The sequence below is a fragment of the Penicillium bovifimosum genome (assembly GCF_028826915.1).
Source record: "Penicillium bovifimosum strain IBT 22155 chromosome Unknown utg000005l_segment0_segment0, whole genome shotgun sequence".
NCBI classification, from domain to species: Eukaryota; Fungi; Ascomycota; class Eurotiomycetes; order Eurotiales; family Aspergillaceae; genus Penicillium; species Penicillium bovifimosum.
This window is the reverse complement of record NW_026622714.1, coordinates 935,135-957,145: the sequence shown is the minus strand read 5'-3', so window position 1 is coordinate 957,145 and position 22,011 is coordinate 935,135. Positions and strand designations below refer to the sequence as shown.

General features: G+C 52.9%; 8 protein-coding genes across 8 annotated transcripts; 3 read left to right on the top strand and 5 right to left on the bottom strand.

Moving 5' to 3' along the window:
• Nucleotides 1-699: 699 nt before the first annotated feature.
• N7515_005541 (HECT-type E3 ubiquitin transferase UFD4) lies at nt 700-6,692 on the top strand (the record flags this gene model as incomplete). Its single annotated transcript, XM_056666285.1, has 5 exons — nt 700-794; nt 1,157-1,420; nt 1,487-1,566; nt 1,642-6,414; nt 6,496-6,692. 5 exons carry the CDS (start codon nt 700-702, stop codon nt 6,690-6,692), a joined length of 5,409 nt encoding a protein of 1,802 aa, XP_056519881.1.
• A 499-nt stretch (nt 6,693-7,191) lies between these two features.
• On the top strand, nt 7,192-8,014 carry N7515_005540 (uncharacterized protein; the record flags this gene model as incomplete). The annotated part of the gene is made up of 2 exons (XM_056666284.1): nt 7,192-7,245; nt 7,430-8,014. 2 exons carry the CDS (start codon nt 7,192-7,194, stop codon nt 8,012-8,014), a joined length of 639 nt encoding a protein of 212 aa, XP_056519880.1.
• Nucleotides 8,015-8,270: 256 nt separating this feature from the next.
• Nucleotides 8,271-9,188, bottom strand: N7515_005539 (PaaI family thioesterase; the record flags this gene model as incomplete). Its single annotated transcript, XM_056666283.1, has 2 exons — nt 8,271-8,297; nt 8,349-9,188. The coding sequence occupies 2 exons, from the start codon at nt 9,186-9,188 to the stop codon at nt 8,271-8,273; spliced, it is 867 nt and encodes a 288-aa protein (XP_056519879.1).
• Nucleotides 9,189-10,320: 1,132 nt separating this feature from the next.
• Nucleotides 10,321-11,897, bottom strand: N7515_005538 (uncharacterized protein; the record flags this gene model as incomplete). Its single annotated transcript, XM_056666282.1, has 4 exons — nt 10,321-10,601; nt 10,657-11,012; nt 11,348-11,667; nt 11,724-11,897. The coding sequence occupies 4 exons, from the start codon at nt 11,895-11,897 to the stop codon at nt 10,321-10,323; spliced, it is 1,131 nt and encodes a 376-aa protein (XP_056519878.1).
• Nucleotides 11,898-12,483: 586 nt separating this feature from the next.
• On the bottom strand, nt 12,484-13,978 carry N7515_005537 (URC4/urg3 family protein; the record flags this gene model as incomplete). Its single annotated transcript, XM_056666281.1, has 4 exons — nt 12,484-13,109; nt 13,200-13,373; nt 13,428-13,755; nt 13,823-13,978. The coding sequence occupies 4 exons, from the start codon at nt 13,976-13,978 to the stop codon at nt 12,484-12,486; spliced, it is 1,284 nt and encodes a 427-aa protein (XP_056519877.1).
• A 402-nt stretch (nt 13,979-14,380) lies between these two features.
• mak5 (ATP-dependent RNA helicase MAK5) lies at nt 14,381-16,820 on the bottom strand (the record flags this gene model as incomplete). Its single annotated transcript, XM_056666280.1, has 3 exons — nt 14,381-15,259; nt 15,316-16,515; nt 16,581-16,820. 3 exons carry the CDS (start codon nt 16,818-16,820, stop codon nt 14,381-14,383), a joined length of 2,319 nt encoding a protein of 772 aa, XP_056519876.1.
• Nucleotides 16,821-17,023: 203 nt separating this feature from the next.
• N7515_005535 (tRNA methyltransferase TRM7) lies at nt 17,024-18,343 on the top strand (the record flags this gene model as incomplete). The annotated part of the gene is made up of 1 exon (XM_056666279.1): nt 17,024-18,343. The coding sequence occupies one exon, from the start codon at nt 17,024-17,026 to the stop codon at nt 18,341-18,343; it is 1,320 nt and encodes a 439-aa protein (XP_056519875.1).
• A 320-nt stretch (nt 18,344-18,663) lies between these two features.
• N7515_005534 (sulfite reductase subunit alpha) lies at nt 18,664-21,804 on the bottom strand (the record flags this gene model as incomplete). Its single annotated transcript, XM_056666278.1, has 1 exon — nt 18,664-21,804. The coding sequence occupies one exon, from the start codon at nt 21,802-21,804 to the stop codon at nt 18,664-18,666; it is 3,141 nt and encodes a 1,046-aa protein (XP_056519874.1).
• Between the last annotated feature and the right edge of the window lie 207 nt (nt 21,805-22,011).

Below are 22,011 nucleotides of genomic sequence, written 5' to 3'. Positions count from 1 at the left end.
ACAGTATTTTCATAGTTCGTGCCTACAGTAGCTAGGTCGTTGTATGTGATTGGTTCACTGTCTATTGTTCGTCTCGGTAAGACTAAGGAGGCATATTTGCCTATAGGTACCTAAGTATGCACAAATGACCACACAATTAAACCACCTACTGCCTTGTATACACGACAGTAATATTTCTAAATGCAATGCATAGGATCCTTGAGATATTTATTGCCGCACGTCAGACAGGTCTCGGGCCCTCCGTGCCCAACTGTCTAACCAGGCAAGATGGCAATGTTTGTAAAGCAAAAGACAGAACCGTTTGTAGTAGGTAGGTATGAATATAGAGGATCTCGATAAGAGTGTCTATTAAATAGTGTGGAACCTACGTTCAATAGCTAGCTACCTCGTAGACAATGTGGTTAGATCATCAAATGTTGCACTTCCGCCGCCTGACGCTCCCCGAATCCCCATCACCACTCTAACTTCCTTCTTCTTTCTTTTCTTCTTCCGCCCCCCAATCTCATCAATTTTCTCGTGTTACCGGCATTGACCTTTATTTCGTTCGAGGTGATCTCATAGTCCCAACGGCAACGGTGACACCCGAATATAAAACCCCCCTCTCATCCTCTGCTCGCCTTATCGGCTAGCCTAGGACTGCGAATGGCGTAAATACGGTGACAACGAACACCTAATCGAGCTCCTGATACCCCATAACTTATGGCCAGGCAAAGGCCCTCCGCCAAACGCCAGGACCCTCTCGAGGATTATCCCGTTGCCCCCGCAGGCACTTCCACGGCCTCTTCTTCCCTGAGGTAGTTACCCACCCGTTCTCTCCGCCTACACACTGGTCATATGCGAGGATCAGACTCTCTCGCTGTGACCGCTCACTGCCGAGAAAAAGGTCGATCCGTCCACACCCCTCTACATTTGTCTTTTGTTTTGAGGTGGATAGTTTGCTAGCAGTTCCGCGAGCATCGTTATCGGCTCCACATCTTCAACTTCGTCAACTGTCTACCAACTATCTAGCGCTTCAATCATCAAGGCGTCGGCTTACCTCCTTTCTCCTTACTCTCTTTCCCTTTCCCTTTCTCTTTCTCTTTCTTTTCTTTTCTTCTTCCCTCGCACCCTCATTTCATCACACAAAAAGACAAGACCACTTTCTCATGTCATCCAGAATCACTCGCTCCGCTGCGAGACTCGCCACAGACGCTCCTCCTGAGTCTGGTACACCACTACAACCATCCGCCCCAACGACGACTCGCAAACGCAAGGCATCTTCCCGTCACGATCGACAGGCGGACGCTCCAGCACCACCCTCGCCACCGAAGAAAACGAAGCGACCGCGGACTACAGCACCACAGACAGCCCCATCAACTGGACCTGCTGCTGCAACCCCCCGTCGAGGCGCCCGCAGCCGTAACGCCATGTCACAACCAGGGTAATTGATGAATCCGAGTTACGAATACCAAATAGGAATAAGTACTGACGTAATTTTCTGATTCAGACCTTCGTCTCGACCGTCGGAGGAACAATCCAAATCTGCAACATCTCCACAACCCTCAAGGCGAAAGTCCAACCGACACGGTAAGTGGTGGGAATAGAGCTCCGCCGTCTCCCACAGAGTTGTTGTGCAGATCTGACGCTTTTTGATGAATATAGATCGACAACCGCCGGCACAGTCTCCCCCACCTCGACGCTCGAAGAAGCGGGCCGCTAAACCGACTCCCGATGTTATCATGCGAGATGCGGAGGAAGAGGATGAGCAGGAGGACGATCACCTAGAACACCAAGGCTCCCAAACGGGGGAGAGCAATGATGAAACTAACCCCTCGGCGTTCGACGATGAGGAAATGGATCCATTCCACAGCAGCCTGTTCGGTGGCCGAACTCCTATGGGGCTCCAAAATACTCTCCGTGCACTTACCGGCATGATGACTGGCATGTCATCTCGCCTTCGAGACATTCTCTGCAACCTGAAGGCGAAGGATGACCCATCACTCCAGTTAATAGCTCTTCAGGAGCTGTCGGACCTCCTGCTGGTTTCCAATGAGGATAACCTATCTGGTCAATTTTCACCTGACCCGTACGTGAAGGAGCTGGTGACTTTAATGAAGCCGGACCAGTTCGGCGAAGAAAATCCGGAAATCATGCTCCTCGCATGTCGCTGTCTCGCCAACCTCATGGAGGCCTTGCGGAGCTCCGTTGCGAATGTTGTGTATGGTGGCGCTGTGCCCATCCTTTGCCAAAAGCTCCTTGATATACAGTTCATCGATCTAGCTGAGCAGGCTTTGAGTACTTTAGCCAAGATTTCCATCGATTTCCCTGCCTCAATCGTGCGGGAAGGTGGACTGACCGCTTGTCTCACTTATCTGGACTTCTTCCCGACCAGTACCCAACGGACAGCAGTCACCACCGCTGCAAACTGCTGCCGTAACCTCGGACATGACTCGTTCCCTGTGGTTCGGGATGTAATGCCCACTCTCCTCAATGTCCTGTCTAGCAATGACCCAAAGGTCGTGGAGCAGGGATGCTTGTGCGTATCACGGATTGTTGAGAGCTTTAAGCACCGCCCCGAACATCTTGAAGAGCTCATCGAGCCTGCAATGCTCAAGGCCATTCTTCGGCTCCTCCTTCCCGGAACCACGAATCTGATTGGACCTCACATTCACACGCAGTTTTTGAGGGTATTGGCAATTGTATCGAGAACAAGCCCTCGGCTGTCAAACGAGTTATTCAAGATGGATGTAGTAGACACGCTCTACCAAATTCTGACCGGCGTGTCACCACCGCAGGATGTGGAGAACACAGCTGTCAAAATGGACAGTGTGCTAGTTATGCAAGCCTTGATTCACCGGCCCCGTGAGCAAGTATTTGAAACACTTAACGTCATTTGCGAGCTATTGCCGGGTGTCCCTACTCGCGATGCCTCAAAGACGGACAACTTGTTGAGCTCATACTTCGATGCTCACATGTCTATTGGCCTAAGGTCACATAAAACGAAGGAGACGGTGGAGGAAAGGCGGGCCTTGCTCGAGGGCTGCAAGACCGAGCTTAAGCGTTTTGCGATGATCTTGTTCCCAACTTTGACCGACGCTTACTCGAGCACAGTCAACCTGCATGTCCGCCAAAAGGTATTGATTGCGCAGCTCAAAATGCTGCACATTTTGGAGCCATCTCTGATTGAAGACGCCCTGCGCACGGTTCCGTATCCCTCCTTCCTGGCTGCTATTCTCTCCCAAAAAGACCACCCCTCTCTCGTATCTCTGGCGCTCCGCTGCTCGGAGCTGCTGTTCCAACGACTCGAGCACGTTTATCAGCATCAATTCCACCGTGAAGGCGTAATCCTCGAGATCATCAAACTGTCAGAAGGCTCTCTGTCGGGGGATAAGGAGATCACCGATTTACCCGATCCCGCCACAACCACACCGCCACTGCGCGGCGAGATTCTACGAACTGGACCTGACGAGGATGAAGACGAGGATGAGGATGAGGATGTTGAGCACGACGACTATGATGACGAGGATGATGAGAATGACGATATCTCTGATTCTGAGGATGACTCCATGTCCGGCCCACGCGGTCAGCAGAAAATGGAGAATTCGCTCAATGACCTAGTCATCCGCGATGCTCAGGCCTTCCTCGAGGTCTATGAAGCAAGCCATGGTGAAAGAGTGCGAACAGAGGCTCTGAAGATCTTGCTTGCTCTGAAGTCTCTAGCCTCAAAAATCAAGTCATGCTATTCGCGTGGCGGGGAGGACGGTCTTTCGCTTTTCAAACAGCTTGCCTCCTACTTCATTGGTGAGGGTTTGAAGAGTATTACCAGTTCTGAATTGCTCAACTCCGGGATCATTGAGGTTCTTCTATCTGTCCTCGGTAATTACCAGGCTCCTTCGATTCGCGAGGCCAGGGCCGCCTTTTTACAAGCCTTTATGGGTGTCTCAATTTCGGACAAGGCTCAAAGCCAGAGCACCGCCACCACGCCTTTCAGCGTTCTCATTCGAAAGTTGCAAGACTTGCTGAGTAGGACAGAACACTTTGAGGTCCTCACCATCAACCACAACTCGTTGGAGAATACTCGCAGTAACGCCGCCTACATGCTGAACAAACAGCTCCGACTCAAGTTGGCTGCTGACGATGCGTCCGAAATTCCTCGCCCATACCGCAGTATCATGGTGTCCATTCATGCTATTGCTACATTCAAGGCCTTGGATGACTTCCTTCATCCACGGATCACCATGGCAGAAAAGCCTCGCCCTTCGCGGACTAGGGACTTGATTTTTGGACAAATTGCTAACGCGGCCCGACTTCATGACCAGCTTGCTTCGGGCTCTGGGATAGACCTCCCAAGTCACACGGGCGGCCCACATGGCACCGGCGGTGATTCAGGGGATGGCATCTCCAATACTGCAACCGGTCACTCGCGGAGACATGCATCCAATCGTATTGAAGAGGAGGAAGATGATCATGATGACGACCCCCTCGAGTGTGCCGACGAAAGGCAATTGACCGACGAGGGAGAAGAGGGCATGGAAGAAGATGATGATGAAGAGCTCGACGCGATCGTTGATGATCTTGACGAGGACCTAGAGACTGACAACGTGGCCGACCCCTCGGCAGTTAACCTAGAGGTGGCATCCTCAGGGAAAGTCACCGCTCGCAAAGAGGATGGTACTCGAGTTGGAACTCCATCCCAGACGGCTGCAGCCAAAGCTTCCTCGTCAACTGCTCCCGTGCCCTCTAGTAGCCTACGCAACTCCTCACTCGCTACTGCCGGGCGCCCGTTCTCGTCTTATGCTGCTGCGACGGCGTCGGTCCCCCAGGACTGGCATCTTGAGTTCTTCGTAGATGGCAAACCAGTTACCTACGAGACGACTATCTACCGTGGTGTGCATCACGACCGTGAAGACTTGGACGAGAGCAGTGCCAAGAACGTATGGTCGGCCGTTCACACCGTCACATACAAGCGTGTCCCCGGGCCTCCGCCGCCAGAGCCTTCCATTCTCACTCCGGCGACTCAAGGAGATCTTGCTGATGAGGATGGCCTCGAGATCCCAGCATCGCTCGACAAAGATCACAGGACTTCTTCCATAATCCGTCTTCTTCGTGTTTTGCACGAGATGAACGCGACAATCGATGACATTCTGACTGACAACAAAGATTCTGCTACCATTACGGCTGAACCCTTGGCCCAGTTCATCAATACTAAACTCACAGCTAAGCTCAACCGACAACTTGAGGAGCCATTGATTGTGGCAAGCGATTGCCTTCCAAGTTGGAGCGAAGACCTTGCCAGGCTCTTCTCTTTCCTCTTCCCATTCGAAACAAGGCATTTGTTCTTGCAGTCCACTGCATTTGGCTACTCCAGGGCGATGATGAGGTGGCAGAACTCTCAAAGTGGCGAGGACAGCCGACGGGACCTACGACGCGACGATCGCCCATTCCTTGGCCGTCTGCAGCGCCAAAAAGTGCGAATTTCTCGTTCTCGCATCCTCGACTCGGCGGTAAAAGTCATGGAGCTCTATGGATCTTCCCCCAGCATTCTGGAGGTCGAGTACTTCGAAGAAGTCGGTACTGGACTGGGACCTACTCTTGAATTCTATTCTACCGTTTCTCGGGAATTCTCCAAGAAGAAGCTCAGGATCTGGAGAGATAACGATGGCACTGCTGCTGCTGAGTACGCCTTCGGCAAGCGCGGCTTGTTCCCAGCGCCGATGAGTGACGAACAGGCCGCTCACGACTATGGAAAGAAGCAGCTCAACCTCTTCAGAGTCCTCGGGAAGTTCGTCGCTCGCTCGATGCTTGACTCTAGGATTATCGACGTTTCGTTCAATCCGGCCTTCTTCCGTATCGCGGACACTCTATCTTCGGTCGCCCCATCTTTAGGCACGGTTAAGCTTGTGGATGAGGATCTTGCGAAATCCCTGATGATGCTGAAACAGTTTGTCAATGCTAAGAACGCGATCAAAGAGAACAAGTTCCTTTCCGCAGCGCAGAAAGCCCAGGAGATCCGAGACCTTACGGTTCAGGGCGCCAGAGTTGACGACCTGGGCTTAGACTTCACTCTCCCTGGCTATCCTGCTATTGAGTTGACTCCTGGCGGCAGCGATGTGCCATTGACGATCGAGAATGTTGACCTCTACATCGAACGCGTGATCGATATGACGTTGGGTACTGGTGTCCGGCGTCAGATAGATGCCTTCCGAGCTGGCTTCTCGCAGGTCTTCCCGTACTCCTCTCTTCGAGCCTTCACTCCAAATGAGCTTGTCATGCTTTTCGGCCAGGCCCAAGAAGATTGGTCTATCGAAACCTTAATGGACTCAATTAAGGCGGATCACGGATTCAATATGGATAGTCGAAGCGTGCGCAACCTGCTGCAGACTATGAGTGAGCTGGACAGTCAGGAACGTCGCGACTTCCTTCAGTTTGTCACTGGTAGCCCCAAACTTCCCATCGGAGGCAAGTGATCTTCTTATTCGCCTCATCGAGCTCACATAACTAACATAGAGGGTATAGGTTTCAAAAGTCTCACGCCGACCTTCACAGTGGTGTGCCGCCCAAGCGAACACCCCTACACACCCGACGATTATCTCCCCAGTGTGATGACCTGCGTCAACTACTTGAAGTTGCCGGACTATAGTGACTTGGCTGTCCTCAAACGGCGTCTCTCGGTAGCCATCAAAGAAGGCCAGGGTGCATTCCATCTTTCCTAGAGTTTGAATCGATAGTCGGTTTTTTCTCATGATTTGACGAACACATGTTTCTGCTTTATCCATCCCTGTTCTGAATACACAAGTGTTCGGACGAGCCATTTCTCTATTTTTTTTTCTTGTCTATCTCCTTCATGTTCCATGTTCTCAGATGCCATCCGGGTCGAAAGGTGTCATGGCGGTAATTCATTACGACAGTGGTATTAGATAGCAATGATGTTTTACTGAACTCTGCTTCTGGTGTAGTACTTTCGAAGTAGCCGAGGCTCACAGCTACCTACGTCGATGTATGGTAGCACAAAGTATCGTTGGATAGACACTTTCCTATTTCCTCCGAGCTGCACCGCGCTCTATTCAAGGGTTGTCAAGGTAGTCTCTTCTGCTTTTGCCCCGACAAAGGTCCGAGCAGAGGCAAAATAGGTATATGTACCTACCAAGCCCTTGGAACGATATCAACACCAACCAGCACAACCTACGAGTCATTCGCCCACAAACCATCCCAATGGCCTCTCCACAAGATACCACCATCGAAAACCTCACCGGCAACTGGATCCTTGTAAGTCAAACTTCTGCCACAAGTCACAACCCCCAAAGAGCCCTTCTAACATCAGCCAGAACAGAACCCTAACCACCGAAGTAGACTCGATCCTCAAGCTGGTTAGATCCGTCCTCCTCCAGTTCCAACTGCCCTCTTATGAAACCCCATCTACATGGAACATATCTAATCGTTGACTCTGTAGCAAAAAGTCCTCTGGCTCCTCCGCAAAGCCCTCGCCCTCGGAACAATCTACATCAGCATCTCACAGTATAAAACCCCAGATCTGTCCCCAGACCAAACCCTAACACACATCAACTTCACCCAAACAACCACGGGTGGTCTCGCCGGTACAGCCGAGAACCGCGTCCTGGATTGGAAAACCGCCTCCCATGAAGATTACATCTTCGGCCATGTCCAAGCACAGGCAGAATACGTCTACGGTACCACAGATGCCGATGGGAAAATACGGCCGGATGTGGAGGTGAAGATTGATAATGCTAATGAGGAGATTCGGGGGTGGTTGAGGGGGGAGAAGGAGGTTGATGGGTCTTTTTCGGAGGGGTTTTTGGTTGAAAGGCAGAGTGAGGATGTGGAGAGAGGGGATGGGCTTTGGGTTCATACTTTTGAGTGCAATGAGGGGGTTGGGTGGATGGCGGAGCAGGTTTGGGGGTTTGAGGTACTTGCGGGGATGAGGTATTTTTCGCGGAGGGTTGTTGTTATGGATGGTGGGGGGAGGTATATTTGTGGGAGGATTGTTTTTGATTTCCTTGGGAGGGAGTCGGGTTGATGGAGGTCCATGGACTGGAGATGGTGAGGCTATACAATTAGCCCTAAGAGGGTACGCAGTACTAGGTGTATCTAACCTTGGACGGTATTAGAGCGAGGGCAACATACCGGGCTAGGTCTGTTGAGAATGATACAATTGGAACCAACATATCATTGTAATTAAATAATTCTACCTATAACTAATCATGACTCTATAATCTATACTCTATGACCATCAAATGCATGCAACCGGTATAACGCCAACTTTTCAGGGATCCTCAGCTCCTATAGATCGACACCATAGACTGCAACTTGTTAGCGAAATTCACAGAAAAACCACCAAGAGAAGCACTCACATCTGCGAACTTAGGCTCCACAAACAAAGCCTTACCCTCAGCAACCATAACCGCACCCTCACTATCCTCGCGCAATTGACTAACATCCGGGACAATAGTCTTCGCATCGGCAGGCAAAGCCAAGGGAAGATAACTCATCCTCCCCTCAACCCAAGCCTTGCGTCCCTCAACCTTAACCGTCTCCGTGCGCAGCACATACATGCGATCCGGAAGTGCCGGCTTGCGGAAATCCACATTCAGATTCGCAGTCATACCCAGCCCGCTAGGAAACGCCGCAGACACACAGCGAGCAAACACCTCATCGAAGAGGACAGTAAGGAGACCACCGTGCACAAAGCCCGGATGGCCGCAGAGGTCCTGACCGATGTGGAAGACTGACACAACCCTGCTGTTTCGCTCGCCAGTGGCCTTTCCGTCGCTCTGTCCGGTCGAGAGCCACATGTATGGTGCGAAAGGGAGCTTTCCTGGACCGGTCAAGCTGCCGCCGACGAGGTGACTCTGTCTGATTGGTGAGGGAATTGCGAGGTGAGGGCGGCTTTCTTTGTAGGAGCTGTGGGTCTCGCGGAGGGACTGGACGAGCGGGATTTGCGAAACGAGGTTTTCTAGGGTTGTTGAATCATGGTGGGTGTTGTGTAGGCTTGATGTTTGACATTTGGTCTGTGACAGGAATGCAGCTCCTTCACTTTGGCTGTGAGGGAGTGCTTGTTCGTGAACCACTGCCGAGCGGGATGGGCCTTGTTGGTGCAGACGCGCAATTGGTGCCACGCGGGTGTATTTTGTGAATGTGGATACTTGTTGCGGTCGCAATAGTCGACGGACGTTGTGTGCGATGTTTGACATCTCGAAGATATGGTTATTGCACCTGCAGGCGTATTAGAAATGTTTACCTATTGTTGCCTATCGAGGCACAGACTGCAGAATTGGCGGAGAAATACCCGGTCGGCAGTTATAAAGTTTATCCCCCTGATGACGTCGAAGCTCGCGCTAAACGAAGCTCAAGTTGTATGCTGTGATTTGAAGTATCCCACACACGAATGGACTGGTGCGATCGCAATGACGGTGAATTAAACAAGTGCAATTGGAAAAATGATCCGCCACTCTCGGATTCCGCTTGTCCTTGTTTTCCAACGCCGAATTTTCTTTCCAGACCCAACAGTGGGTCTCAGACTGCCGAGAATCGGACCGGGAGTGCCAAGGATCTCGCCCGGCATGCCGAGATAAGATTGGATCCCGTAGATCTATAGATCTATAGCAACGGCGGGAGAATAGAACGCGATTGACCGTTTGACGGGGTGCTTGACGGGGCCAGAGAATAGAATGCGATTGATCGTTTGCCACGTTTGACAGGGTACCTTCCCGAGTAAAAAAGCGTTGATCAAGGCGGGGGACACACAATTTGTCGGTTTGTCCTTTTGGTTGTCATTGTTATTCACCTCATCTTTTCTCTCGGATCACCTTTGCATTACTTTCGCATCATTTCCGAACACTTCCGCATCATCAAACCTCTCCTCGAGCGTCTGGACATCGTCTATTTCATCCCACTAGCTCTTCATCTTGGTTCGCATTTGTCTCGTCATGCGCGGCGTGTCCACTCCCCCTTCCGAGGAGGATACTCTTAGCTGCGGCTCAGATAATTCCTCCCCGAATACCGTCACCCACCCCGGCAGCGACATTGACCATTGTCAATAACTCATCTGCCGGCCAGCTCGCTGGCTCCCTCACTCTCGCTGGAAGTGCCCTCCCACCTGCTGCAAGTCAACCGTTCATCAGCTTCGCTTCTGGACAGCCTCCCACAGCCGTCCGCCACCCGGCTCCCTGACTTACACCCGCTCCAAACAGCATTCGGTTTGGGCCTGATCTTCCAGCCTCGGGGCCTGTCTCCCTTAGCCACGCCGTGGGCCAGACCAGAAGGATTATCGGCACTCATGAGGTGCGTTATGGCTGGATCGGCTGAAGGCCTGCCACCTTTGGCTCAACCATGAGCGAAGCCAAAAGGGATGTTGCCTTTCGTGAGATGCTTGATGTCGGGATCTCCCGAAGACCCGCCCTTGACCTGCTGCTGGAGACCAGCAGCCTCTCCTACCCCGAGACGGACCAATCCGCAGCTCCCAACCCCTTTGCTAATTCCCGTGGCCCCGATACAACCACACCCATTGCAACCGCCTCCATCCCCCTCGGCCTCAGCCTCGGGTAGGAGCTCATTGTAATAAGCATGCAAGAGAGCAAGCTCAGCGTCAGTGTGCAGACCTCGCCCTGGTCCGCCGAACAGAATGCTCTCCTCGTCGTAGGACTCGGGGGACTCCGATACCTTGGCAAGAGGCTGGGAGAGACTCGGATCTGTCCCCGATATCTTGGCCTAGGAGGATTTGGTTCCAATCCGCATAGTTGGAGTCGTCTCTGTCGGAGTCGCTGTCTGCATGGCAGCAGTCAGGGTTGAAGCCCTGCGGACGCGGAACGAACCGACCAGGGTAGTAACAGTCGGTCACTTCGTTGTGGCCGATCTCGGCAAATGGGTTGCCGATGGGAGGGGGTGACGGCGTCCCGAAAGGAGGCACCCCAAAAAGATTGTTGCCGGGCGAGGGGGTTGTGGCGGGACCAGGAAGTGGGCCGAACGGGTTTGACCTGTTTGTGGCAGGGCCAGGACGCGGGTCGAACGGGCTTGGCCTGGCTGTGGCAGGGCCAGAAGGGGCGTATGGAACGAACGGATTTTATGATGCCGATGATTCTAGCAGCTTTGATGTGGACTGGGATTCCGACGAGATCTAAGTCCGCAGGATCTCGCTGTTGGTGGAGAAGGGGAGGAGGAGGAGGTGTCCGAAAGCTCATCATCGAGTCCCGTCAGGAATTGTACGATGTATGATCCGTTCTATGAATGGCACCATGTGCCGGTTGCCGTTGCATTTGGGCGTCGGGGAGTCGAGACTGTGTTGGTTTCGGCCTCCGCCTCCCATGACACAAACAGCCGCCATTAGAGGTGGGAGGCCGAAACGCCAGATCACCGGCAGCACAGCACGCCTCCCATGACATGAACAGCCGCCATTTGAGGTGGGAGGCCGAAACGCCAGGTCACCGGCATTTCGTGTCTCCTGTCAGTCCAGATAGTGGGCCCGGTGGAGAGCTGCTGCTGTTGCATTCTTGAGACAGCACCGGGGACCGCCTCGGGGATTTGTCGAAAGTCAGGAGATGGTGGTGAGAATTGCAGTACAAACACGCCTCCCATGACATAAACAGCCGCCATTAGAGGTGGGAGGCGTGTTTGTACTGCAATTCTCACCACCATCTCCTCACTTTCGACAAATCCCCGAGGCGGTCCCCGATGCTGTGTCAGGAATGCAACAGCAGCAGCTCTCCACCGGGCCCATTATCTGGACTGACAGGAGACACGAAATGCCGGTGACCTGGCGTTTCGGCCTCCCACCTCAAGTGGTGGCTGCTCATGTCATGGGAGGCGTGTTTGTACTGCCGGTGATCTGGCGTTTCGTTGTTGTTTCCGTTGTCTGGAGGCAAGCCGTCACGTAGGTAGCAATCAATGTTGTTTTTCATGTCCATTCGTGTGCTCCCTTGGGGATAATTGCTGATACTCCATCACCTTCGTCGAGCTGGCCGAGACGCTCGGAATGGTATGAAAGTATTGCATCCCGGGCTTGGGAATAACCAAGCACGGAATAGGCATAGTGTGAAGGGCGGAGATCGTGGGATGATGAGGTTGGAGTGGGAAGCAGCTCAAGCGGGTCCGGTGGGCCCGGTCCGCGCCGAGCCAGGGATGAACCCTGGAATGGAGACGGCCATACGGGAATACGATTGATGCAATTAGTACGCCGTCGCGAACAGGACGATATTACAACATACGACCGCTGTACATCCTATGGTCCCACCACCAGAGGGGCCTATCCGGCGCTCGAACGACGGCGAATGCCCCGGGATGTCTGCGGGCCCTACAAGAAAGAGCTTATCACAGGGATACATGGAATATCCGGTTTGAGATACCTCCATTCCGGCGTCTTATTGACAAACCTTTGTACTGAAACCCGTATATAATATTGAGATACATTCTACTTAGGCCCGCTGCAGCCCGGAAGGAACCAACCGAGCATTGTATGCATTGACGTCTATGCCTTGCTCTATAACGCAACATCTAGAACAGAGTTCCATCACCGAAGTTCAAAATAGGACTGCACTTCGTCTCAGGACGTTTAGCAGCAGCCAGTTCACGACCAGCCTTCCAAGATCCCGCCTCCAACACCTGGGGCAAAGACAGCTCTACACCATCCAGACGCACAAGAATCTTCTTATGCAGCTCGTCAAGCAGGGCAACGGTCATGGCTCGCCACTCAACAATCTCATCGTCACCGGCGCCGAAAGACGGCAAGCTACCACCTGAAAGACTCAGTCCACGTTTCAGTGCCTCAGGTTTGAGTTCCAGCACTCCCATGTCAACGAGCATGCCTCCGTTACGATACTCTGGCAGGCCGGTTCCGAGGTGGGTGTTGGACCAGGAGACTGAGAGCAGACGGGTGAATGGAACCATCAATGAGTATGCGAGCCACTGGGTGAGTTTATGGAAAGGTTGGATGTTTGAGTAGGGCTTGGACTTAGCGCCTTCTTGTTCAGCAAGCACGCGCAAGGGCCATGCATCGCCAATGGGCTGGCCGTTGATGTGAGTCCGATCTGATGGCCAGATTGGAATCAGAAGGCGCTGTAGCACGTTCCAGAGATCTTTATAGTCGAGTTTGCCATCTTGAGACTTGGAATTGAGGTAGTCTTGAGGTTTTGGTGAACCGATTAGCCATTTGGATGATTGCTAATGCCAAAGACTAGATGGCTGTCAACTTGCATGGAATCAACACTTACCAACTAGATTACCAGGGCGACCGGAGGGACCAAAGATGTCTTTGAGATTCACCAAAGATTCACCTAGTTTGCGTAGAATATCCGCACGGGCAGGTACTCCGACCATAGGGTTGGCTTCATCGACCTGCAGTCCATGAGAGAGTACCTCCACGCTAATATTGCGCAATGCATTGCCTTTCATCAGTTAGCGACAATCTTATCAGAGGATCCATATATTCAACTGTTTACCATTTGCAGTGTGCTTCACCGGAGAGTCCTGGCCAGCAAAATCACCATTCAGGAACATGTGTAGGGCCGCTACAGCAATACCCTCACTTCGATTGAGCATAATGCCAGTCTCTGGCTCCTTGAATTTCCAATGATCACCAGCACCAGCATCCAAAAGAACAGATACAAAGAAAAGATCAATCAATCTGCGTGTCTTTTCAGTGGTATCACACTTCTGCTCGTCCCATTGAGCCAGGAGGGTGGCTATTCGGGGAACGCCGCCGACTTCGAAATGTTGCCAGCGGCCGTGGGGTGGGATTGTATGGTACTTGTCAGGGCCAAAGTCGCGCTGTGCAAAAGGAATAGATGTTAATGTTTAGGGATCAATTTTTCCAGTCTGTATGTGTTTGCCCTACCTGGATCAACTTGGTTACATAGTCGGCAGCCTCTTCCATCCGCTCGGGGTGGTAGGTGAAATGGTTCAAGCGGCGCTGTTCGGCTAGCTTGAGGACAGCATGGGCTCTTGTACGGACGGCTTCTAGACCTAGTAGTTCTTCAATATGGGGGTCCATGATGATTCAGGTAGAGGGAATGAGGGAAGGAGGGATTGAGTATAGAGGGTGGACGGTGGACGGGAGGAGACAAACGGATGTTGTTCATAACCCGCCTGGGAAGGCGGGGGAATATGCACTTATGTAAATAGCTGCATGTCGGCAAGACCTATGACACCCTTAGGCCTCTAAATGTCTTGGATCAACTCACGCGCCATGTAGTATCTTCTTTGTCACTTATCAGCCTTCGGGGCATCTTATCTGTTCCTATCGTTATCGGAGAAGTCCGATGAGGCTAAGATGTGCACATGAGATGTCGAGTCAATCGACTAAAGGCTTCAATGTTATTTTGGTATAGACTATATCACAAACGTGATGCTTTTTACAAAACCAAGGCTTTCATTCATGTAGACTTAGAAACGCCTAGAAAGTTAGAGGGTCAAGGTGGCCCAAGAAAGCATCATTGCCCTCTCCACGAAGAAGAGCATCAATGTCAATGCGACCCGCCGTAAGATATTTCTCGCTGACACCGATGTTCACACGCTGAGAAAGGAGTTTCTTGAGCTCTGCGCGAAGACCGGCCATGTCGCTCTTGCTCAACTCACTGGCCTCCTTCTCACGTCTTTCGCGGCCACCACCACGGCCACGGCCTCGGCCCTTGGACTGATCAAATTCATCGCTGTCATACTCGACGCCGAGATCATCGGCCGCAGCACGAAGCCAGTTGTCTTCGGTGTTGACCTTTTCCTTGGCAATAGTGGATTCGGTGATCCGCTTGGCGAGAGCCATGCGGGGGCGGAGACGAGCCACCACTCGGCGATCAATGTCAAGAGACTCAAGAGGAACCTTCTTGCTAGGTCCTTCAGATTCCCCTGCCTTCTTTGACTTCTTGGCATGGATCTTTGCGACGAGACGGGCAACTCCAAGGACCTCTTCGGGAGCACAGATGAGGATACTCTTTCCGGACTCACCGGCACGAGCAGTACGGCCGGATCGGTGGACGTAAGCGTCAGCTGTGCGGGGAACGTGGTAGTGGATGACGCAGTTGATGCCCTTGATATCCAAACCACGAGCAGCAACGTCGGTGGCGACGAGGATGGAGCTTGGGTTTGCAGTAGGCGATGAGAAACGTTCGATTGAGCGGAGACGAGCTTTCTGGGCCATGTTTGAATGAAGTGCGAACACGGGGAGTTGAAGGGCTTGTAAAAGCTGGGTGATGCGACGAACAGCCGAGATAGAGTTTGTGAAAATGAGGGTGCGGTGCTTGGGGTAGTAGAGGAGGACGGAGTAGAGATATAGATCCTGATTGTTCGGGTTAGCATTAGCAATCCAGGGGACTTGTAAAGGGGATAGCTCACCTTTTCCATGGCAGGACATTCAACGATTCCTTCCTTGAGTCCTACGGCCATTTGTGATTCGGGGTTCACATCAACGAACTTGGGCTTCTCTTCGCGGAAGTTCAACTTCTTGAGCAAGTACTCCATGGATGCTTTGTTGTCCAGCATATCACCACTTGTCCAGCGGTTTTTGCCTGCAAGCTTTTGCTGAAGATCCTTGTGGAATGTAGCCGAAAAGACGAGTGTCTGCCTCTGGCTTGGTTCTTCCTCCTCGGTTTCTTCATCATCCATATCGGCAATATCTCCGGCTTGGTGCTTGTCTAGTGCATTGAGGATGTCCTCCATTTCCTTGAAATGACCTTCACTGAGAAGTCTATCCGCCTCGTCGACGACTAGGAACTGGATCTTCTGCATCTTGCGGATCAAACCGGATCCTGTGCTAAGGACTTCCCATACACGACCGGGCGTTCCAACGACAATATCTGCAGTGGCAAGTTGTCTTTGCTGCTTCTGGATAGAGAGACCACCAGTCACGAGTGCGATACGAGCGTTGTTTCCTGGGGAATTCGCGATCAGCTCCCCAAGATGCTTGCCCAACTGGTGTGCCAGCTCTCGGGTGGGAGATAGAATCAAAGCGATCGGAGTCTTGGACTTCTCGGGCTTTTCAGACTGTTCTCCCTGGCGCCCTCTCTTGTCCAAGTAGTGCTCGATGATTGGAATGCCGAACGCCAGTGTTTTTCCGGAACCTGTTGATGCCTTTCCAACAACGTCGTGCCCATCCAGAATGGCCGGGATACTGGCTTGTTGAATGGCCGATGGAGAGCTGAACTTCATTTTGGAAAGCGCTGTGAAGGTCTCAGGCGACAGATTGAGGCCATCCCAAGCCGACACATCCACTCCATCATCTTCTTCAACATCATCGAGAGCTGCGAATGACAGTCCGTCCTTGATGCTGTTGTCCTTAGCAGACTTGGAGTCCGTTGGCTTCTGCTCTTTAGATTTTTGCTCCTTGGCCTTTCGTTCTGCTTTCTTGACTTTGTTCTGCTCCTTTTTCTTTTCCTTGTCTGACTTCTTATCTCCTTTCACCTCAGTTGCGGCGGGGGTCTCGGTGGCAGGAGTCTTTTCGGACGAGTCATCGTCACTGAAGCCACCCCATTCCTCCCCGTCGTCATCTTCAGAGGGAGGCTTGAGGATCGATTTTTCTGGTTTACCAGCCTTAGCCTGTCCGTCAAGCATATGCATTAGCAACAAGTTCACCTGATTAATGGAATCAAGCAGCCTCGTACCTTGAATTGAACCTCTCCACCGCTCTGTTTGATAATATCGACGCCTTCGATCTCTTCCAATCCAAAGAATCCGGTTGCATCCTCCATTCGATCTGGTAGCGCAACTTCCTTCCAGTTGAGGTCGTCGACTGCGACAGAGCCATAATCTGCGTTTGAGACTGCGGCAGACTTTCCTGCCTTTTTCCGCTTATTGGCCTCAGCCACCGGGGCCTTGGAATCGCGCGCTCGTTTTTGACCCATTATGAACTGAGTACCAATCGAGTATATTGGATTCTTCAGGTAGACAAGTGATGCAAATAATCCGTCGGGGAAGATTCGCAAAAAAAAGCGGCAGAAACTTCAGTCCGCCTTTGGAATCTTATCTTTTCGTTCCCCACGTTGGCCGCAAAATTAACCCACTTTGACAGACTGCAATTGCCAATTGCGCCGGCCTGTCTTACAAAATGGGTAAATCCTCCAAGGACAAGCGCGATGCTTACTACCGTCTTGCCAAGGAGCAAAACTGGCGCGCCCGTTCCGCCTTCAAACTTATTCAGATCGACGAGCGATTCGACCTATTCGAGCACGAGAACCCGGACAATGTGACGAGAGTCGTGGATTTGTGCGCTGCACCCGGAAGCTGGAGTCAAGTACTCAGTCGTGTCCTGATTAAGGGCGAGAGCTTTGGACGACGGGCATGGCTCGAGAAAAAGCGCATAGAACAACAAGGATTGAAAGGCGCGGGCACATCGACTGCCGATGAGGATAAAATGGACTACGACATGCAATCACCCAGCGCCGAACTGAAGCCAAGGAAGAACGTCAAGATTGTCTCCATCGATTTGCAACCCATGGCACCTCTCGAAGGCATCACAACCCTCAAAGCAGATATCACACACCCCTCCACGATCCCACTCCTCTTGCGCGCTCTGGACCCCGAAGCATACGAACAGTCGTCCACCCCCTCAGACTCCCAAACACCAATTCCAGAAGCTATAAGGCAACCCAGCCCGGTCGACCTGGTCATCTCCGACGGTGCGCCAGATGTAACAGGCCTCCACGACCTCGACATCTATATTCAATCACAACTACTCTACGCAGCCCTAAATCTTGCCATGGGCGTTCTCCGACCGGGCGGCAAGTTCGTCGCAAAGATTTTCCGCGGCCGCGATGTCGACCTTCTCTACGCACAGCTGCGGACCGTCTTCGAGCGCGTGAGTGTCGCCAAGCCGCGCAGTAGTCGCGCTAGTAGTTTGGAAGCCTTCGTCGTCTGCGAAGGCTTCATCCCACCCGTCAGCGACAGCGGCGTGGTCGGAATGGCCGCATTGAAGAATCCACTCTTTGGCGGCGCAGCGGCTCCAATCGCTGTATCAGAAGATGGGAATGTGGGCGTGGAGGTCCGCGAGCAGATCGACCAAGATACACAAGTCCGAAACACCGTGGTCCCACCAGCGCAGACTACCGCGCAGACTAACAGCCCTGCGTCCAATCACACTACCGAAGTCCGTCATCTTCAGACTTCGACCTCATCACAAGACCAGCCCCGACCACAGAAACTTGCCAACAAGTTCTCAGTTGAGAACCGCTGGATTCCGTCTTTCATTGCTTGCGGTGATCTGTCTGCTTGGGATTCTGATGCATCGTATACTCTGCCTCCGGATTATGTTAATCTGGACCCTATCCAGCCACCCACTGCGCCACCTTATCGTCGGGCATTGGAGCTGAGGAAAGAGAAAGGTGGTGCATATGGAAAGACGAAGTATGGGTCCATTGCTCAAATTTGATACACACTTTCCATGACTTAAGAAAATTTGTTATGTATAGACGATCTAGACACGATATGGCATTTACACGGTTCATGCTAGAGGGATATTGTCTTTGAAGCAGATACCCAATTACATTATTCGAATGATACAAACCCTGACAACCCATAGATGATAGATCTACATTTATGAAGAAACATTGAAGTCAAGATCCTGAAATTCTATGTGCATTTTGAAGTGTCTTAAACTGACCAGGACCATCTAATTGCGAAATGGGAATATAAAAAAGCAAGAAAATGCCAACCATCGAGTCATGCCATGCGAAAACCAAGCGACGACGTCTAGTAGACCTCCAGGACATAGCGCTCCTCGTCCTTTAGCTTCTCAATCTCCTTGCGAGTCTCGACCTTCTTTCCGTTGTTCTTGGCTTCAGTGGCAATAGCCTCCTCCAAGACAGCGGTGACATCAGGCACAGGCCAAGTGGGACCGCACAGGTAGAAGGCACCCTCCTCACGGATGTAGGCCTGGATGATCTCAGGAAGAGTCTGGCGCATGCGATCCTGGATGTAAATCTTCTCAGGCTGGTCACGAGAGAAAGCAGCACCGAGGAGAGTGATGACACCAGCCTCCTGGTAGGCCTCCCATTCCTCGCCGTAGCAGTACTCCTCGCGCTGGTGACGAGAGCCCATGTACAGCAGGACGGCGCCGATCTCCTTGCCCTGAGCCTTCTCGAGGGCGCGGTGCTGGACGAAGGCACGGAAAGGTGCCAGACCGGTACCCAGACCGGCCATGATGAGGGGCTGGGTGGACTTGGGGGGCAGCTTCATGACACTGGACTTGACGCTGACGGTGATGGGGGAGCCGACTTGGAGGCGGCTCAGGAAGCGGGTGGCCAGACCGAAGCGGTCGCGGCCGCTGGGGTCGACCCAGTTCACGGCGACAATCATCAGAGCGACGGTAGTGGGGGTAACCTTCTGGCACGAGGCGATGGAGTACTCGCGACGCTTGAGGGGTCCGACGATGCGGACGATGTCGTGGAACTCGGGGTGAGCGGAGGGGTACTCGAGCAGGATGTCGGCGAAGGTGACGGTGTCGACCTCGGCGCGGCGTTTGAACTCGGTGGCACCGTCGGGACCTCCCAGGGTGAGCAAGGCGGTCTTCTCCTTCTCGTCGGAAGCGAACTCGGCGAGGGCCTCGTAGAAGCGCTTGGGAGGACGGCCGTAGATGTCGACGTTCTGGACAAGAGCCTGGTAGACAGTGCGGTTCTCAAGGACGGCAGGGTCCTCGCGGCTAGGAACTTCGACAATCGCGTCGGGGTCCAAGCCGTAGAACTCGATGAACTTCTTGATGTCCTCTGGGTCGTTCTCGGCGTGGATACCGAGAGCCTCACCAATGTCGTACTTGAGTCCAGTCTCACCGAGGTCGAACTCGATGTGGAAAATGTTACGGTCATAGGTGGGAGGGGTGAGACGGCGGTTCTCCTTGACATGGACAGTGTAAGTCTTGTGGGCAAGGTCGGGACGGAGGGCGGTTTTGGTGCCATAGGCTTCCTTGAATGCAAGGCCACGGGCAGCTGTCTCCCAGTCCTTGAGGAAAGTAGTAGGTTCGGACTCGTCCTTGTCGAAGGAGACGAAGCTGTTGGCAGTGAGGTCCTTGGGGAGCTCAGCGGCCTCGCTAATGCCCTCAGGCTCCTTCCAAGACTCCGGCACCTCGATCTGGCGGAGTAGCTTCTCGAGATCCTTGGTGACATTGTCGAGGGCCTCGGCATTGCCAGTGATCGCCGACAGCTTCTTGGTAGCCAGATCCTCCTGGGCAGGCAGAGCGACGCGCACGAACGAAGCCTGGAGAACAAGAGCATCCAGAGACGAATCTTCCACGGCAGACGAGTCAAGAACGAAGACGGAAATACCACGATGGGCAACGGTCTGCTTGAAGGTGGCGGGAAGTTTCTTCTCCAAGTCCTCATCGTTGACGCCCGGGGCATTCACAATAACCTTGCCAAGGTCCTTGACAGAGGCCAAAACATCAACGTCGTTCAACAACGCAATGCTGCCAACGTAGGAGACATCAGCAGCAGTGACCGCGTAAGGTGCGTCGACAATCTTGGCGCTCTTGCGGATGTCCACGCGGATAGCACCGCCCTGAACCAAGTTGTCGTGAGACTTGCTGGTGGTGACGTTGCTGGCAGAATCAGCACCAAGAGCCTGGCCCAAAGTGTGAGCGGCGGATTCGGTTACCGAGGTGTCAACATCCCAGAAGGTGTATTCCTGCACGGAAGCAGGATCGATCAACTGCAAAGAAGCGTTGGTCTCTCCACCGACGGTGAGGATAGGCTGGTCGTAAACACGCTGGAATGCAGCGGCGGTAGAGATGAGATCCCAGCGCTGGGAGCGGGGGTACTTGATCTCAACGCAAGCCGGATTGTGTTCACGGCCAGTGGCAAAAGTCAAAGATGCAAGAACATCCTCGTAGAGAGCAGAGTGAATGCCCTCTTCCTGAACAGCCTGCTCAGAAACGACCTGGCCAAGAACTGCGACGGTCTTGGTAGACTGGGGAAGAACACGCAGGAACTCCTCCTCGATGAAGGGGCGGTACACGCGGACATTGACAACACCGACACGGACACCATCCTTTGCGAGGGAGCGTGCGATCTGAGCAGTGAGAGTAGCCTCGACGGTGCCAAAGGCGACCAGCACAGAGGTGGGCTCAGAGTGACCGTGGTACTCGAAAGCACCGTATTCGGTTCCGAGTTCGCCGTTCAGTGTCTTCAGCAGATCAAGGACCTTGCCCTGTGCATCGAGGTGACGGGTGCGGGAATCGTCGAGGGTCTTGCGGACATTCTCGTAAGTGCGAGTCAGACCCTCCTTGTCGAGAACATCAATGACACGGGTAGTATCACGACCAACACGCACGCCATCATAGATGTGGACAGAGGGAAGAACCGTGGAGAGCAAGGTTGCGAAAAGGGCCATGTGCTGGGACTCGTGGACAGAAGCACTGGAGACCAGACCCAAACCGAGCTCCTCGGTCAGGGAAAGAGCCGAGGCATAGTCGGAGACGAGGCCATCCTCACCAGCGTAGTCAACAGCGGCGACGTGTGCGGCGACGGGGCTAGCGATAGAGTAGAGCAGAGAGAGCTGCTCCAATGCGGTGCGCATATAAGGAAGAGTTGCCGAAGAAGCAACGATACCCTGGGGAATGTGGCGCTTCTTCAAGTCAAAGTCCTGGGAGAAGAGGTAACCCAGGGCCAAGTTACCGGCACCCTGGCGGGTTTCGAGAGCCTTGACGGCGGGAGACTCGGCATTGGCGTTGGTCTCACCCTGCGCAGTCCATTGCTTGAGAGCGGCATCAAGATCGAAGGTCTCTGGCGAGTAGGAGAAGATCTTGTCACTCAGCAAGTATGCGACTTGCTGGATGAGCGTCTGGGCTGTAACATATGTAGGACCGTTCAAATCCGACAGGGCTGGAATTGTTGAACCCATGACTTCTTCTTGATACCGGATATGAGACCGATATCACCTTGAAAACGACAATAAAGAAGAACGTGGGGAGAAAAAAGATTCTCCCCTCTTCATCGCTTGCTTATAGATTTCCCCAGGCATGTTTCCCAAAGCGGTTAAGTGGCAATTGCGTGCTCGTTATCGGGCGATAAGTTTCTTTCTAGGGCGGTGGTAAGTGGCAATTCAAAC